The sequence below is a fragment of the Zootoca vivipara genome, chromosome 8, assembly GCF_963506605.1.
Source record: "Zootoca vivipara chromosome 8, rZooViv1.1, whole genome shotgun sequence".
Classification (NCBI taxonomy): Eukaryota; Metazoa; Chordata; class Lepidosauria; order Squamata; family Lacertidae; genus Zootoca; species Zootoca vivipara.
In genome coordinates this window covers 60,957,405-60,976,159 of record NC_083283.1, presented here as the reverse complement: position 1 = coordinate 60,976,159, position 18,755 = coordinate 60,957,405, and the positions used below count along the sequence as shown (strand labels likewise).

Genomic DNA, 18,755 nt, shown 5'->3' with positions numbered 1-18,755 from the left:
GACTTCCTGCTTCCCCACTGGAATCGGAACTCTCCCTGCTTTCCCCTTTGCTCGGGGACGGGCTTGAACTCAGGAGGGGAGGGACTTCGCGATATCCCCTGTCCCTCACATCCACCCCCCTCCCAAGCTCTCCTTCACCCCTCCCCAGGCCCCCCCCATGTGTCGGTGACGACTGGAAGCCTAAGAACTCAGTGCTCTCCGAGCCCGTTGGTGTGAATACCTCCCCCCAGTCCTGCGAGCCCCCCCCTTCCGCCTGGGCGGACGGGAATCCCAAAAAGTCCGTGGCGTCAGAGCTGGTGGGGGTAAAAACGTTCTGCCAATCTGCTCCTTCCTCTGACTGGGTGGATCTCGGTGACACCCATACCTCATCCTCTGGTTCCTCAAACTCCGCTTCCCAGCGCCATGGTGAGCTGCTCTCCCGTGCCTCCTCCTCCTCCCCCTCCCTTTCCATGTGCCAGGGCTTGGGTCTGTGGGGAAAGAGGGCGTGAAATTCTTCCACCAAGAATTCCTCCTGTATCTGAGTGGCTGGGACCCATTCATTCTGGGACGGTGGAGCATCCTCCCATGCCATGAGGTACTCCAGTCCCCCCACCCCCCACCTTGAATCCAGGATGGCCGTGGCCTCATTGAGTTGCTCCCTGCCTTCCCTCTCCCCCCCTCCCTCGGGGGTTTGTTCGCTGTCTCGGAGCCTGCTGCTTTCCCTGTACGGCGACAGCAGCGATCTATGAAACACTGGATGCACCCTCATGTCCTCTGGCAGTGCCAGCCTGTATGCCACCGGGTTTACCTGTTGCGTGACCGTGAAGGGGCCCAGCCTTTTGGGTGCCAGCTTTTTGCACCTCCCTCTGGTGGGAAGGCCCTCCGAGGACAACCACACCTTGTCCCCCACCCTGATGACCTCCCCTTGTCGCCTGTGGCGATCTGCCCCCTTTTTGTACGCTTCCTTGGCCCTCTCCAAGTGGTCTCTGAGCTGCTGGTGCACCGTCTCCAGTTCCTCTGCCCAATCCTCAGCCTGTGGGCCCTCCTCCTCCTCCTCCTCCCTCTCCCTCTCTGGGAAAGATCTGAGGTCGCGCCCGTAATTGGCCTTAAAGGGCGACACCCCTGTGGAGACGTGCACTGCATTGTTGTAGGCAAATTCTGCTAGTGGCAAGCGATCCACCCAGTCCGTTTGCCGCTGGCTGACGTAGCATCTCAGGTACTGCTGCAGAATGGCGTTGACCCTCTCCGCTTGTCCGTTGGTCTGCGGGTGTCTAGCCGTCGACAAGCTGACCTCCACCTGCAGGAGGTTCATGAGCCGCCGCCAGAACCTGGAAACAAATTGGCGGCCACGATCCGAAATAACCCTTAAAGGTAATCCATGCAGTCTGAAAATGTGATCAACAAACAGTTTGGCTGTCTCTTCTGCCGAGACTGCCCTGGCACACGGTATAAAGTGACACATTTTGGACATAAGGTCCACCACCACCAACACTGCAGTCTTACCCCTGGACGAAGGCAGATCTGTGATGAAGTCCATGGACACCACTTCCCACGGCCTGTGTGGTGTGGCTAAGGGCTCCAGCAACCCTGGTGGCGCTGCTCTGACCACCTTCGCCCGCTGGCAGGTGGTACAGCCCCTTACATAGTCTCGAACATCTTCCCGCACCCCTGGCCACCAGAAGTGTCTCATGACTAGGTGAGCGGTTTTGTCCCTTCCAAAATGCCCCGCTGTAGGGTTGTCGTGCATCTGCTTGAGGACCGTACGTCGAAGCTGGGTGGTGGGTAGGTACAGCGCACCCTTGTAGAAAAGCAGCCCTCTGCGTTCTGCAAAGTCTTTTGCCTGCTCCCTCCCCCCTCTCAGTTCTCTGAAGATGCGGTTGGCAAATTCATCCGCTGCCGTCAGTGCTGTGAGTTCTGCCTCGCTCACCACAGCTGCTCCGCAGGACCATGCCGACGGGGGGAAAATGTGCCTTGGGGCTGGTGGCGCCTCCTCCTCCATGTACTCTGGCTTGCGGGAGAGGGCATCCGCCCTGACATTCTGCTCCCCCGGGATGTAGTGGATGGAGAAGTTGAAGTTCGAGAAGAACTCTGCCCACCGTATCTGCCGCTGGTTGAGCACCCTGGCAGTTCTCCAGAACTCCAGGTTCTTGTGGTCTGTGCACACCTGGATGGGGTGCTTCGCGCCCACCAGGAAGTGTCGCCAGTGCTGGAACGCAGCGTAGATCGCAAGAAGTTCCCTATCAAACACTGTGTAGTTGCGTTCAGGCTGTGTCAGCTTCCTGGAGAAGAAGGCACAGGGTCTCCACTCCCTGTTGGCGTCCAGTTGCAACAAAATTGCGCCCACAGCTTTTTCAGAAGCATCTGTCTCAATGCGTAGGGGCGCGTCCTGCACCACATGGAACAGGTTTTGGTCTGAGGCGAACACTCTCTTGAGGCTTTCGAACGCTGCTTGCGCCTCTGGTGTCCACTTGAACTTCTGCTTGCCTCTCAGGCAGTCCGTGATGGGAGCCGTAACGCGAGAGAAGTTCTTGATGAACTTCCTGTAGAAGTTAGCGAAGCCTAGTAGGCGTTGGGCATCTTTGCGCGTCCTGGGGCTGTGCCAGTCCAGGATGGCCTGCACCTTGTCCTTGTCCATCGCCAGCCCCTTGTCTGACAGCTTGTAGCCCAGGAAGTCCACCTCTTTGGTGTGAAACTTGCACTTCTCCAGCTTCACATACAGGTGGTTCTCCTTCAGGCGTTGCAACACCTCTCTGACATCTTTCACATGCTGCACTGGGTCATTCGAGTAGATAAGGATGTCATCTAGGAAGACCAAGCATTTCCTGAAGAGGAGGGACCCCAGGACGTGGTGCATGAAGGCCTGGAAGCAAGCTGAGCCCCCTTGCAAACCGAAGGGCATCACCAGATATTCAAAAGAGCCCAGAGGCGTGAACATCGTGGTTTTCCATTCATCTCCTTCCCGGATCCTGATCAAGTTGTACGCCCCCCTTAGGTCCAGCTTGGTGAAAATCTTGCCCCTGCGTGCCGCTGTCAGGAGATCATCCACTCTGGGCATGGGGAAAGCCACGGGCTCTGTCACCGAATTCAGCCGTCTAAAGTCCACCACAAGACGGCGCTGTTGCGTGTCTTTCTTGTCCACCCAGAAGACCGGGCTGCCCCCTGCTGCCTTGCTTTCCCTTATGAACCCCCGCTTGAGGTTCTTGTCGATGAAAGCGCGCAGATCCTCCAGCTCCTGGTCTGACATGGCGTACAGCTTGGCTGGGGGTATCGTCGCCCCTGGCACCAGGTTGATCTGGCAGTCAAAAGGCCTGTGCGGGGGTAGGTGGTCGGACTCCGCTTCGCTGAAGACCTCCTGCAGGTCCCAGTACTGCTTGGGTATTGCCTCACCCCCTTTGATATGCATGGTGGCCACCGTGGCTATCGGAGGCCCCTCCCCTGGTTGGTGCTGCATGCAATGTTCCAGACAAAAGTCCGATCCAAACGTGATGCATCTCTGGTGCCAACTGATGGAGGGGTCGTGGCGCGCCAGCCAGCTCATGCCCAAGACGATGGGGGGGTCTGAGATGGTGGTGACGTTGAACGCCAGTGTCTCTGAGTGCCTTCCCACCGTCATTCTCATGGGGGGGGTTTGATGTGTGATGGCCCCTCCCAGCAGCTCCCTGCCGTCAATGGTTGCTACGTGCAGAGGAAAATCCAACTGCAAAAGCTGGATTTGGTGCTCTTCTGCAAAGCTTCTCGAGAAGAAGTTGGCGGACGCCCCACTGTCAATTAAGGCGAGGACCGTCAGGGGATAGCCATTTGGGAGCGTTAGCGTCACTTCTAGAACCACTCCTGCTCTGGGAGGGGTGGGCTGGCTCTGCACCTCTCTGTGCGGGTGGGCGGGCTGGGGCTGTTGTCTGCTGACTGTGCCTGGCTGCTGCCCCTTGTCTCCTGCAGCCAGGCTTTCCCGTTTCCCTGCTGTGGTGCTGCGTCAGTGGGGGAGGGCACCACCGTTCCCGCCTTTCCTTGCCACTCCCTGCGATGTGGGCAGTCTCTGACGAGATGCTGGGGTGAGTTGCAGAGAAAGCAATTCCCGCCCCTTCCCTCCTTGCGTCTTGGCGCCGCTGGGGTTTGAAAAGCCCGCGCGCGCGCGCTATCAATCTGCATGGGCTCCTGGTCCTGGCTGGCTCCAGGCGTGGCCTGAAAGGGTTGTTGAGGGAGTGGCTTCTCCTGCGACCGTGGGAACCAAGCCCGCTTTGCGCGCGTCGCTTGCTTGTCGTTCCACCGGGATTCCTGCCTCACCCCCACCGCCAGAGCTGCTTTGCTCAGCTGATCCATAGTACTGGGCTTTGGACCTCTCGAGAGTTCATCCTTCACCTCCTCGCTCAAACCCAAGTAAAACGCAGCTTGCATGGGAGGCGAATCCAAAACCCACCCCAGTCTGTGCACCAGCATGGTGAATTTCGCCCAATATGCGCGAACTGTCATATTTCCTTGGCGTAAATTATGCAGTTCCTCCTTAGTCTGGTCCAAATGACTATCGGACGAATACATCGTCCTCAAACCTTCTAGAAATTGTTGGACATTTTTCATGCAAGGATTCTTGGTTGCGATTAATGGTCTTAGCCACTCCCTGGCTGCTCCGGTGAGATGTTCCACAATAAACGCTACTCTGTGCTCATCATCGGGGAACTCATTCTGGTGCAGCTCAAGAGCATACACGATCTCAGTCTCAAAGCCCTGAAACTCCTTCGGGTCTCCATTGAACTTGCTTACAAGGGTCCCTGCTCTCCTTCCTGGCAGCACTTGGACTTGGGGAGCCCCTCCCGCCTTGTTTTTCTCTGCATCCAGCTTGTTTTGGAGGTCTACCGCCACCGCCCTTAAATGCTGCTCTTTTTCCTGGAGCTCTCTCACCTGTTCCGCAAGTTGTAGCCGGTCGTCCTGGACCTTCTTAGTCTCCTCTTTAGCTGCCTTCAATTCTCCCTGCGCCTGCAGCGACAGCTGTTGCAGTTCTAGCTGGGCTTGCTCAGCGATCTGCCGCCACTTCTCCGCCTCGGACACGCTCATCCCGGCAACTCCGAAGTAGCCCAAAAATGATTAGGAGGTTGCTGTCACAGTGGCCGGAGTGGACTACTTCAGAGTAACGACGCTACGCAGCTCTGCATTTTATTCTTTTATTGGTGCTGCGTATTTACAGTGCTCAAGTCATTGCTATTTACACGGAGCGATGTTGTCAGTCGGTTTCAGAACCTCCTAATGGCTTTTGGCGCGTCTTTCTCCAACACAAAAGCTTTGGCAGACCCATCCTCTTGCCCCTCCTCTTCCTGCGTAATTCTGGAGTTGGAGGGATGGGTCTTCCCCCCTTGCTTGCCCCTTCCTGTCCCACCTGGGACCCTGGCTCCTCTACCTTGCCTGAGCCTCGGACACGACTTCCTGCTTCCCCACTGGAATCGGAACTCTCCCTGCTTTCCCCTTTGCTCGGGGACGGGCTTGAACTCAGGAGGGGAGGGACTTCGCGATATCCCCTGTCCCTCACACCCAGCCTAGATTATTTTTTGACAGGTGTGACTCTCTCAGAATTGCTATTAAAGATGTGAAAGACTAGGCAGGGAGGTACTGGAAAATTTGGGAAGAAATGTCCCTCCCCCTCCCGGGTCTTCACAATGGACTAAGCTTACTTAAATTTATTGAGTTCAATGGGTCTACTTTGAGTATGACTAGATTGCCTATCACTCTTTTTTAACTGGCTGTTCTAAACTATGGTCAGATATTCCATGGCGAGTTGCCCTTTAAATAATATCAAATAAAATAATTTATCATAAGAAGGTAAAAGCAAAACCAAATATATTCAGTCAATTGTGCTCACATTTTAACATCATACCAATACAAGGACATAAAAAATGAAGTAATACAATGTCTCTGATTTTTCATTCTGTTCTGTCAGTATAATGTCACCAGGGGGTTTTCTTTTTCTTTTCCTTATTACAGTATAGCAAATCATTTTACTGCATATTAAGTAGAGGTCAACTGACCAAATAAAATAATTTCGTTTTTAGGTAGACTAGGATAGTATCAAAAATGAAAGTTGAAAACTCTCTTGTCAATTTGCTTCTCTATTTGCCACTGTCCATCCCAGCTCAATAAATTATCCTTGCAACTTTATGCATGGCACTGCAAACTTTAGCATACTTTACTGTATTAGTAAATTGGAGGTGTGCCATAGAAAAGCTTGTGACTCCAAAAAAAGTTCAATATATGGAAATAAATCTCACAGCAATTCAAACAAGCAAATCCTATGAATAGCATGAGCTAGTTTTTCTTGTCCTCATTTTTGGACAAGGTAAAAACAAGCAGTAGACGATTACACATGTCAAAGGAATCTCTTTAACCCATTCCATGTTTTCCAGCCTAAGCTAAACTTAGGAGCATTTTTATAGTCAACTGCACTGATGTGGTTCCACTGAATCCTTAAAACGAAGAACCAAGGTTTAACTTGATGAAACACAATTTTCTCATTTACCTGTTGAGCGCTGGAAGGGACAGCTCAGAGGGACATCCTACACACTTGCCAGCAGGCTTTTCTGCATCAGACCTTCTCCCAACATGGACAAACTCAGGGAAGGGAAAGCAGGAGGTGGGGGGACAGGTTGGGCATGTGTGACCCCATTGTCTTTCTCCATGTTAACTCAATTGCATGAAAAGTAATGCCTGAACCGAGCTTTTGTGAAGGCTCAAACACGTTGTTTTTTTGCAGCTGTGCACAGATACCCCCATTCCACCCTGTGGCCCCAATCTTTGGCCCCTGGATTGGGCCAATTCACCTTGTGCCACATTTACAGTGGGTACCATTTTATGACCCAGGTGTTTTTTTACTCTTTATCTTTTAAATTATCACAAAAACACTTGAGAGAGAGAGAGGTACAGTGATATAATGCCATAATCCTTCACCCCACCCCCCAACATTATTTATAAAAACACATACAACCCCCCTAGTCATCACCATCAACGGTGTTACTAAAATGCCCATGACAGGAAAGTTATTCTAAATGGAATATTTAAAAAATGGCATGATTGATTATTGTGTTTTAACACCATCGCACCATAATTCAAAAACTACCGTACATTGTGATTTTCTAGTACTATAGGGTTTTTTTCCATTTTAAAAAAGCTGGCAAAGCGTGTTAACAATAATTAACATATTTATAGAAAGGGAAATAAATGGGAGTCATAAAATAGTCCTCTCTTCAAGGATTCTAGTGGATGTATGCGAAGGTTCAAATGACCCAACACACAGCAACTACATCACACCCATTCGTGTGGCTAGAATATAGTGGGACGTAAACTCTTTCCAATAGTGTAGAAAGTCAAGCTGCGTACACACTCCTGTCTAATCTCAGTGGTGGACCTTGGGGTCTCAAATTTCAGTGCCGCTCTCTGCAATGCCAAGATTTGACACACACACACACACACACACACACACACACACCACTTCTATTCTACCTCATAATTATGGAGCCCCCTGTGGCACCCCCGAGGCTCTGTTCCCAGTGAGACCAAACCACTTGCGCTCCCCCAAACCCACCTCTGCTACTCTACATCTAGTGCACTCCCATGACTGGTTCGGAAGCAGTGTACACAATCCCTATCTACCCTGGTGGGGTTTTTTTTTAGGAAAAATTCTGTTTTGATGTGTTTCCCCCACAAACTAGGTTCAATCCAGATTGAGAAAACGAACGACCTATATCTGCGTTTTAAGCCTGTATTGTGTACACAGCCTCTGTTGCAATTCTTCTTGTAGATTGCAGAAGAGTTTACAATGGTAGTGTTAGGAGTTACTTGTCCAGAAGCAACCAAAATTCACTTTTAAGGTTAACCCATAAAAGACTTTCTTTATTTGCATGCATTAATCAGTGCATCAAGAGCTCAAAGTGAAACGTTGAGTATGATGAGAGTACAGTTTTAAAAAATGCATTCCAGAAAGAGAGAAATATGTTTGGGCATTTTTAACATTCTTATCACACTACTCTTATTTATTAAAGCATTTGCTCACCTAGAGTCTTTTTCAACAACAGGCACATAGTATTATATCATTAAATTCTGCATCTGCCACTCTGCAGCTTTTTAAAGACGACAGTTTGTCTGAAATCCACAGAGCTAGCTGGAAGACTCGGGTGAAATTAGAGCTTGCTATACAAATGGAATTTATTTGGAATTCAATAATGTGCTAAGTGTCCTGTCTAAACATGCTGGCATCCCTCAGTTCAAAGTGAATTTTGTTGCAAACCAGTTTGTAATTGCATGGTTTCTCTCATCATCTTTGCCTGAGTTTATGCAATCCAGAGAACTGTGGCTTTTAAATGACACTAACTGTGATTCAGAGATAGAGAAACTGGTGATTCAGATCTGTCTGGTTCTCCCACATACAGACTTTACTGAGTCACCGTTAGTTATAATGTTTGCTGCATCCACAAAGGATGTAGAGGCTGAGACCTTGATTCCGTGAAGCTTTCAGTTTCATACCAATAGGAATCTATTCCTTTTTGTAATCTCCCTGTTCATTTCAGTATCACTTTGACTACATTTCTGTAGGGACACCCTACAATGCTATTGCTCTGTCTTGTAAATAGAACAGCTATTAACATGCATTGTATTCTACTAATGTCCCAGCATGCAAGAGTGTCCTATTGCAAAGGATTATACGTTCTGCATGTACCTGCAGAGTGCTCAATAACTGTGTTCATGGTGGGGAAATTATTAGGTTCGGCAGATCTAAAGGCACATGCTTATCGAGTGATGAATAATAGGTATTAATTTCGTAATTAGCAGCTTCAATTTTCTCGCTGTAAACTCGAATGAATAGTGGATAACATTAAGCCTTGTGCCAGGACTCATTGACGCAGTTCAGACATCACAATGGCAGGATTCAGTCTAGTAGGGTTGTCATACGTCTGGAATTTCCTGAACACTGCTGGAATACGGCAGTCAGTAACAGTGCCCGGGTGGAAATCGCTGAGATGTCCGGGAAAATCTGAACGTATGGCAGCCCATGTTGGAAGCCTAGATTTTGGCGATTTTACTTAAAAATAGCTCAATAACTTGAGTTCAACGTAGCTTAACAACTTTGGGCAAAACAAAACAAAAAACTGAACTTTTGTGTCTGGATTTTCACTTTTATATGGCAACCCTAGTCTAGCCTCTCCTGTATTTCGCTTGTCGAGAGAGGTGCTGGATGGAACTGGCTTGGGAAGAGATTGGCAGACAGGCCTTTATTTATCTCATTTAAATTCTGTCCATTAACTTCAGTGGGTCTACTCTGAGTACCGCCCTAAGTAAAATAAGCATAAGATTCGATTTACTTGTGTAGAATAAAATAGAATAGTTACCTGTATAGAATAAAAACACAGAGAGATTTGAAATCAGAGGCCATCAAGTAACCATTATGGAACCACTTCAGAGAATGCCCATGTGACCATGCAATTTATCTCTGGGATTAGGAAATCTGTTGTTGGATTCCCAGCTTCCATCAGCACCAGGCAGCAAAGCCTACAGTCTGGGATTATGGGAACTGAGGTCCAATGTCTGGAGGGTCACATGTTCCCAATCACTGATCTACAGTATATAGAAGTTTGTGTATCAGCTGGTTTGGACGGTATCCAATGCACTCATTCCATTAACGCAAGAATTTACTCCTGCACAACAGAACTCTCCCCTCTCCTCCTCCCGCATCCTCCATGAAGCTGCTCTGGATGGGTTGAGGGGAACCCCAGAACAGACTAAGCGGGTGCACAGGGAAGGAGAAGAGGGAAGTTCCATTGCACAAGAGCAAATCCACAACATACAGTCAAAACACTCTTATACCACTTCAGCAGCCATGGCTTCTCCCAAAGAATCCTGGGAACTGTAGTTTGTTAAGGGTGCTGAGAGTTGTTAGGAGACTCCCTCACAGAACTACAGTTCCCAGCTCTGGCAAAAGCCTATCTCAGGCATTCATAAGTAACCGGCATTCAGCATCCAATTTATAGTGTTTTTCAGATAAAGCCCTTTTCAGGTTTTCAAGAACTTCAAATAGCTTATTGACACACTACCAAACCTATCAACAGCCTCCCTGGATGAGTGAAAACGTCCAAAACATATGGTATCAAAAATAATAGTACCTTGTGAGCACAACAATGGTGAAGCGTTAAAACAAACCGGAGAACAAAAGAAGGTTGATCTTGAGAGGCTAGGTCATTAAATTATGATGTGCTGTATATCGATCCCTTCTCCTTACTGCTTTTGACACCAGTCTTACAGACCTCTGCAACCAGGCAAGGTGCCACTGAGTGTCTCTGTCTGGGTCAGAGGCGCTGCAGACCAGAATCCTGTTTTTTTGTTTTGCTTAACTTGCAGCTCTGAACGCAGATAAGTCCACAAGTATTTCATTTCTTCTAGAAACATATATTTCTCTGTCAATATTCACTGTACCACTGGAAGTATGCAACGGCTGCTAAGGTAAACAGCTTTATTCTTTAAAAATAAAAAATAAAAAGACAAGATGGCAATAGCTCTACTCAGGCGTTGTGTGTGTGAATGGCAAGGTGAGCAGAAAGAGGCTGCAGAAGGACACCTTTCTCCCTGCTCCCAACATGGCCTGTTTCTTATGCAGGCCCAGCCCTACCATCTGAGTGAGGCTGTTGCACCGAGCGGCAGAGGTTGGGGAAGGAGGAAATGGCAGCATAGCCTGCCCTGTGCCCTCTACAAAGCCTTCAGGGGTGGCAATGGTGGACACCGTCTGATCAGCAGTGTTGGAATCGCCCTTCGGGGGAAAGGGCTGTAGTGCAGTGATTGTTGTTGTTGTTTAGTCATTTAGTCATGTCCGACTCTTCGTGACCCCATGGACCAGAGCACGCCAGGCACTCCTGTCTTCCACCGCCTCCCGCAGTTTGGACAGACTCATGTTCGTAGCTTCGAGAACACTGTCCAACCATCTCGTCCTCTGTCATCCCCTTCTCCTTGTGCCCTCAATCTTTCCAACGTCAGGGTCTTTTCCAGGGAGTCTTCTCTTCTCATGAGGTGGCCAAAGTATTGGAGCCTCAGCTTCACAATCTGTCCTTCCAGTGAGCACTCAGGGCTGATTTCCTTAAGAATGGATAGGTTTGATCTTCTTGCAGTCCATGGGACTCTCAAGAGTCTCCTCCAGCACCATAATTCGAAAGCATCAATTCTTCGGCGATCAGCCTTCTTTATGGTGCAGCTCTCACTTCCATACATCACTACTGGGAAAACCATAGCTTTAACTATACGGACCTTTGTCGGCAAGGTGATGTCTCTGCTTTTTAAGATGCTGTCTAGGTTTGTCATTGCTTTTCTCCCAATAAGCAGGCGTCTTTTAATTTCGTGACTGCCGTCACCATCTGCAGTGATCATAGAACCCAAGAAAATAAAATCTCTCACTGCCTCCATTTCTTCCCCTTCTATTTGCCAGGAGGTGATGGGACCAGTGACCATGATCTTAGTTTTTTTGATGTTGAGCTTCAGACCATATTTTGCACTCTCCTCTTTCACCCTCATTAAAAGGTTCTTTTATTCCTCCTGCAGTGATAGAGAACCTTATTTGCCTGTAGGACGTCCCTGGTATCAATCCCTAGCATCTCCAGGTAGGGCGAAAAAAGATTCTCTGTCCGAAGCCCTGAAGAGGTGCTGCCAGTCAGTGCAGACAATAGCAAGCTAGGCTCATTATTGGCTTGACGAACATACCCTCCAAGTGTACCAATTGTCCTGGAATTATGAACGCCATCCTGGCTTCTGATTTGATCCTGGAATGTCCCTATTTCCCCCGTTATCAGGGTGAGAAATGTCCCTGTTTTCAACCAAGGAATGCTGGAAGGTATGGACTAAGTATAAGGCAGCTTCCTGTATTCCTGCCAGCTGCTTCAGCTTCTGTACTGTACGTGGCATGGAGTGTCCTTCGCCTCAGGCAGCAAAACTTTTGCTGTGGGGAACCTTTTTCTTTACATGATTTAGAAGAGGGGAAGATTGGAGATCTAAATCACGTGGGAAGCCTACACGAGTAGAGAAAGTTCCCCAGTGCAGAAGTTAAATAGGCAAGCAGCTAGTCTGATTATGGGGGCAGCGCTAAAGTTATGGCCCCACACCGCTTTGTACTCATGTTGACTCTTCAAAGTGAGTAATACTTACACGTTACACAGATCTGTTGATGGCTGTTAGCAATGAGGGCATCCTTGCATCCTTTGTCTGTTTGCAAAGACAGGGGGGCTCTGACTACCGGATGCTGGTAATTCACAGCTGGGGAGGAAAATAAAGGTGAAGCCTGCCTTGTGAATCTTCCTTAGGCATTGATAAATCCTGTTTTGTGACTCTGAGGCATTGTCCAGCAGACAAGGATCTGCTCATCGGATGACTGCTCTAGCACAGAGTGACAGTTCTTATGTTCTTAGATTGGACTAGATCAGGGTTTGCCAACCTATTTGGGCAGTGGGCACATTTGGGATTTTGAGAAAGTGCCATGGGGCCAGTAATGAAATGGCTGGTGTGCAGGTGTGGCAGAACACAAGATGACTACCATGGAGCTATGTAGGAGAGGTCAACCCATTGCAACAGCAACTGAGTGGGGAAAGCAGCTACTCAAAAGCACTGTGGATTTTTGAAGGAAGACTTACTAAAAGCTTTTGTAGGTACTGTTGGGCACATTGGTGCCCAAGCGTACTGCACTGACAAACCTGGGCTAGAATGACGGAATGACCTTCGGCTTTCTAGGGGGGGGGATTTTGGCAGGTAATGATGGTCCGTCAGGAGACACACAAGTTACACCAGCTGAAATTCCCTCTTCTACACCACCACTGAATTGTGCCTTGGCACCAGGACATCTTCTGTGTAAAGATTCAGCATGTTGGCTGTGAAACTTATTCAATTTATTTTGCTATTCATTTTAAAATATTTTTATCCTGCCTTTCTGTTTGAATAAATGCTCAAAGCAGTTTACTATCTAGTCAGCATATTAAAGCAACACTAAAATCCAAAATAACTTATAGTGAAAGAAAGAAGCAGCGGCAGATCAAACACTCCAACTAATTTAAATATCTTAAACGAGATTGATGCTATACTAACATTTTAGCTCTGCTTATATCACTTTGAAAAAAAATAATCTCATGAAATGGAGCACTGAAGCCAAGAATAATTTGTAATGCAGCTAGTTTTTCAGTGTCACAGTGCTACATTTTCATTCACGACAGCAACTTATACTTTGAGAGTATAAGTTTAAACAAGACAGTTAGGGCTGGGTTGACCTTTGTGAGCTGCCTTTGTCCAAACCTCCCTTCATTGTGGCTGCATTAAGCCTGGGGTAGGAAAGAAATGGAGAGATTAACATAATTAGCTCTCTTTTAATAAGGTTGTTTAATTGGCCAGTCCTTTTTATTACCTAGCTTCAGTCTCATTCTCCATTGATATACAGACAAATTCTTTTTCTTTCTTTTTTAATTGCCCTTTAGAAACAGGAAGGAGCTGGTACTGTTGTAATTATTTTGATCGCCTTGTAATGTCAGCCTTGGAATAAATTGAAGACTTTCTGGGATTCTGAGCTAACACCCTTCCACCTTGCAGTAACAAATTCAGATTCTTCTGTAGGCAAAAATAATGGCAACAAATCATACTTGTGACAACAAGCTGCTTATACACTGGCAATAACTTCACAGGGCTAAATGTTACCTAGGGGTTGGGGCTTGAAAAATATTTAGAATATAAGCTGCAGGCCTCACATTTTTTTAGGTACTCAGATGACATTAATGCCAACAAAATTCCAAACAATATTGTACACCGTCTCTGCGTAGTTCAGTGTGCATTACATTCATTCTTTCAGTGATCCTTGCAACTAGTAGCTTTGTATTACAGATATTTTGGCGCCTGAAACAAATAAGCCTCTCTCTGGAGTAAAAGTACAATGAGTTGTATCCAATGCTCTCTGTGCATAGTTGTGCTGGCACAATGGGGCTTCCGTTTCCTTGCTTCCTCCATGCCTCCCAAACCTACAGAGCTTATTTTGGGGCCATTTAGGGAGCTGAAAGGAACAGAAGCTGTTAGTAATTTGCTTTTCCCTTTCATGACCTGAGGCAGTCATTTCACTCTACCTGGTAAGGTGGCTGGGGGGTCCAGACTGGTCCGGGAGCAGAATAGCAAAAAATAAAAATTCTCTTTGCTTCTGAAAAGTGTGATGGTCTGTGTGCTTTGTTTCTATGACAGCAAAGCAAGTCTGAGAGCAATCTCCGCTACTGCATGTCACACTATTACCTAGGGTGGCTTGGTGAGTTATGGAGATACATCAGTTGAAACTCTTCTACACAACTGTTGAAGGTGCAGGGGCCCTGTGCTCTTTTCCACCTGGTTATCCAACCACTACCACATTGTTCTGCCACCACAATTTTCATCCTGTTTCTTCTGGACTTCTGCTACTCCACCTCTTTCGGAGTCTGTAAGAAGTGGCTCAGGAAGAATCACATGCATGGAGCAACCTTCCATGGAGCAGGGAGTTAAGTGGGTGCTCAGCTCTAATGGCAGGGTACCTCAGTGCACGTTATCATGATGCTGCTTTTACTCAAAAATTCCAGCAATGGTCCAGATTCCGAGACTCTGCACAGGAACATCTACCAACCACCTTAAAGGTAAAGGTAAAGGGACCCCTGACCATTAGGTCCAGTCGTGGACGACTCTGGGGTTGCGACGCTCATCTCACTTTACTGGCAGAGGAAGCTTCCAGGTCATGTGGCCAGCATGACAAAGCCGCTTCTGGCAAATCAGAGCAGCACACGGAAACGCCGTTTACCTTCCCGTTGGAGTGGTACCTATTTATCTACTTGCACTTTGACGTGCTTTCGAACTGCTAGGTTGGCAGGAGCAGGGACCGAGCAATGGGAGCTTACCCCGTCGCGGGGATTCAAACCGCCAACCTTCTGATCAGCAAGCCCTAGGCTCAGTGCCACCCACCACCCGCGTCCCTAGCAACCACCTTAGAGGCGTTTAAAAAACAACCACCACCACCCAGTGGGGGCTCTCTTTTTGTGATCAGTTGACAAGCCTATCTGTAGATTTTTAATGTTTTTAAGTTTTTAATGTTTAATGTTTTTAAGTTTTTAATGTTTAATGTTTTATTACATTTTTATATATGCTGGAAGCTGTCCAGACTGGTTGGGGAAACTCAGTCAGATAGGCGGGGTATAAATAAATAATAATTATTATTTTTATTAGAAAGAAGCTGAACAATAGCTCATGTAGTGAATTAAGTTGAGATTGAACCTGGAACTCCCTGGATCACACTCTTAACCACAATGAGCAGCTTCTAGTAACTTGAGACAACACAGTTCTCACAGCCCTGAGAACAGAATCCAGCATTTCGAAGCATTGTCTAACATTCCAGGGTTCAACTGCACCTATTTTTGTCTTAGAAACATTTAATGCACCTTCTCCCCACTGTTCTTCAGCAGCCTGTTTATGCTTTTCTTGATGTGGAGCTGAACGCTAATAAAACAGAATTTGGAATCAACTCCTGAGGATGACATGTTTATGAGAGGAAGGGACTAATAAATCTGCCAGCCCCTGCAGCCCTGCTAAGGGGTAACATTAATTCCATCTCTTTTTCTACAGTGCACCTAATAAGCAAGTGCCCTGTGCCTTTGAAGGAACATTACAACCTTTGTTCCAGTGAGGCTCTGCTACTTACACAGCTAATTGCCTTTCCTGCAAAAGGGTTAGGATTCCTTACTTGGGGTTACAAAGCGGATTTGGATTCTGTGCCCTCTTCTGGTGCTGGCCATGAAATTGATCCAAATAGTGCTTGTCTGTCAGCATATTTCACATGCAAATATTTGATGGAGGGTGATGTTTTGTACACATATATATAGATACAAGCAAATTAGTTCAGGGCTTTGCTCAACAGTTGCTCAACTACTCTCTGCAACTGCAGTTCAGTAACAATCTCATGTTGAAAGGAGAAAGTTCAGGAACCAGCCTGCAGTTGGTTACCACTGGATTTGCCTTTCCCTGACTCATTCAGGTAATCTAGTTTAAGAGAGCTTCTTAATTCTCTCAGTACAGGGAAGTTGCTCCTGAATATCAGATGGGAGTATGTCCGGGTTAGGGGACCTGTAGCCCCCCAAATGCTGCAGGACAACAGCTCCCATAATGTTGAACTCAAGAGTATGTTGCAAACCATCATTCCTGAAATTCAATTCCGTTCTCATGTACAAGTTTCTTTAGCCAACAAGCAGGTCTTACTGTAACAGCACGATTTATATCCAATAAGCTTACATTTACATTAATTTTTCATGTCTCATCTGTGTGTTTTTTAATTCAATATTAATCCTATCTGAGCTAGCACAGCTTTTTAGCACCCTCTGTCGTCTCAACCCACAAATGCAGGTGTAGATGCGATCCACACACAATGTATTGTTTTTATGTGTCTGTTCAAACCAGAGCCATACATTTGTCTCTGGAGAGGTCTGCTTGGGGGCTCCTCCCCATAGCTTGTTGTACCCCATCACTTTTGACCTTTCCTCTTGTTAGCCATTAACATTAGCTGCCTAAAATGCAGAAGCGGCTTTAGCCTATCATTGCATGTCATCCATATTATCATATAGAGACGCCGTGTGCTATATGTGCATGTTCGATCTATAGTAGGCTATCAAAACTGTCCACCTGCTTCCCCCAGACCAAAGGTAGCACACTAGCCAGATACTGTGGCCTGTCAACCGCGTGATAAATCCTTTGGTTTTAGGACCCACGTAATAGTGCAAACCAAAGAATTTTAACCATTCTTGTTTTCTGCAATGCATACCGGTACTTGGGTCATGAGTGAAACAAACCTCTAACAAGGCTAACTGAATGTTAGTTAGCAACAAATATCTCCCATCCATTATTCTTCATGGCAAAGGGTCCCAACAACGTTGTTATTTTTTGCTGGTAGAGGTGCATAGAGCATTTTTCATCATAGGACCACAGTGATAGGAAAGGATTACCTGATGAATTTCTGCCCATCACACAGCACAGGCCCACATTCTACACACTGGCAATCAGACTAAGGTTTTTGCCTGAGCCTCCACTCTTTATGGATGCATCACACAATGATTTATCCTGTTTATCCAAACTAAAACCTCAGTGTCCCTGTCACACCCAGTATACAAATCACAATTTGAATAGCTTCCCACGTTTTGGGCATTGCAACATTATTCTCAAAGATGTGAAAATGTCTGGTTGAATAACTATTGTAACCTTTTTTTTCATTTGGTTACAAACACTACGAGAACAATTGTTACCTTTCAATCAATCACAACAGAAATGTCAAGTCATCTGCATAGGCTTTAATGCTGTAAGAAAATAGCATATATGCATTGAACTCAATATTTCCCACCAATTCATTATATTAAAAAAGATAAGACATGGATGGATATATGATCAAAGACTGCACCTTTCAATAATAATAATAATAATAATAATAATAAGTTCAAAAAAAGAAGAGCACAAAAGTACTGTATACCAATCCAGTAAAGAATAGTTTTGACTACCATAATTCTATCTGTTTAATTAAAAAAAAAACCAGTAGCATTTTACTTAACACGGTAAGAAAAATAGTACCCCTGTGTTTCTACAGAAGCAAGCTCCTAGCTGAAAACTCCATCAGGGTTATCCTCTCCTCCACTGAAACTATGATGGCATCTGCAGCGACTTAACAATAGCTGCAGAAATATCCTATATGTAACAGAGGTGAGTAACCTGTGGCCTTCCAGTGGTTGCTGGACCACAACTCCCATCATCCCTGACCACTGACCCTGCTGGCTGAGGCTGATGGGAGTTGGAATCCAACATCTAAAGCCACAAAGACTCCTTGGCCATGCTATAGGAAGCAGGTAAGGCGAGGGCTCTCTGACTCTCTGACATTTGCCTTTATATACATCCTCATAAATCTTATTGCTACGTGAATTTGGAAGAGTACTGTTACGTCAGAACAGCAGCATAAGGGACTATTCCCACAGCTTTCAGAATAAAGCAATAAGGGCCATGGTGGAAGCCAGGCCAACCCTGTTCTCTGCTGTCTCCATGCAGCGGAATAGATAAAAACTGCATTCAGCCACGCCTTCCCTGCTGCCTTATAATTTATAATCTCTTTATCGGTTAAGCCAAAAGCCTGCCTTTGCCTTTCCAGTCAACACACATTGTCTTCATCTACAACAAATATACCACACTGATTTTTGTATCATAAACAGTAGTTACTTCTAGAATGTGAAAAAGAAAAATTTCTGTACACAATAAGACACTGTCAATGACCTCTGTCATATGTTTTTAAAAATTAGGACCTTCACTATTTACGGCGTGCTCTTTCTTTCTCCTTCTCTTTCCCATAGCCCATTCATCCTGCTGCCTGGTGTTCAGTCTTCTTATCCATGTGTCTCAAGCCTCGTGAGAGGTCCTGTTATCCTTCATGTGGCTTCTCATACATCTTCAGTCCAAGCCTCCCAACCATCAGCAGGCTTTAAAGGAAAATGCAGTCAAGTTTATCTATATGACAGAAATGTGCGAAGCCACCTCCTACGCAATTGCTCTTCTGACTCAATGCATGCGCAACACACCTCCAATATTTTATTTCGGAGGCTGGGACAGAAATGGGAGAAAGCAAACATGCTGTCCGGTAGTTCTCCATAACTCTCAGCCTTCCCAAACTGGAACCATGCAGTTCCTCAGGACCAGGTAACACTTGTCTCATTTTTTGGCTGTGCTAAGACAGTCTGTGCCCCCAACTCTCCCAAGGGGTC

The 18,755-nt window shown here is 46.7% G+C and overlaps 1 protein-coding gene across 1 annotated transcript in view; it reads right to left on the bottom strand.

The window, feature by feature from the left end:
* Positions 1 to 17,291: 17,291 nt before the first annotated feature.
* LOC118089892 (transmembrane protein 14C) overlaps positions 17,292 to 18,755 on the bottom strand; it is a 127,624-nt gene continuing 126,160 nt past the window's right edge. The window contains exon 6 of the mRNA XM_035125013.2: positions 17,292 to 18,473. Coding sequence (XP_034980904.2) covers positions 18,416 to 18,473 — 58 coding nt within the window. The 3' untranslated portion in view covers positions 17,292 to 18,415. The remainder of the gene's footprint in view (positions 18,474 to 18,755) is intronic.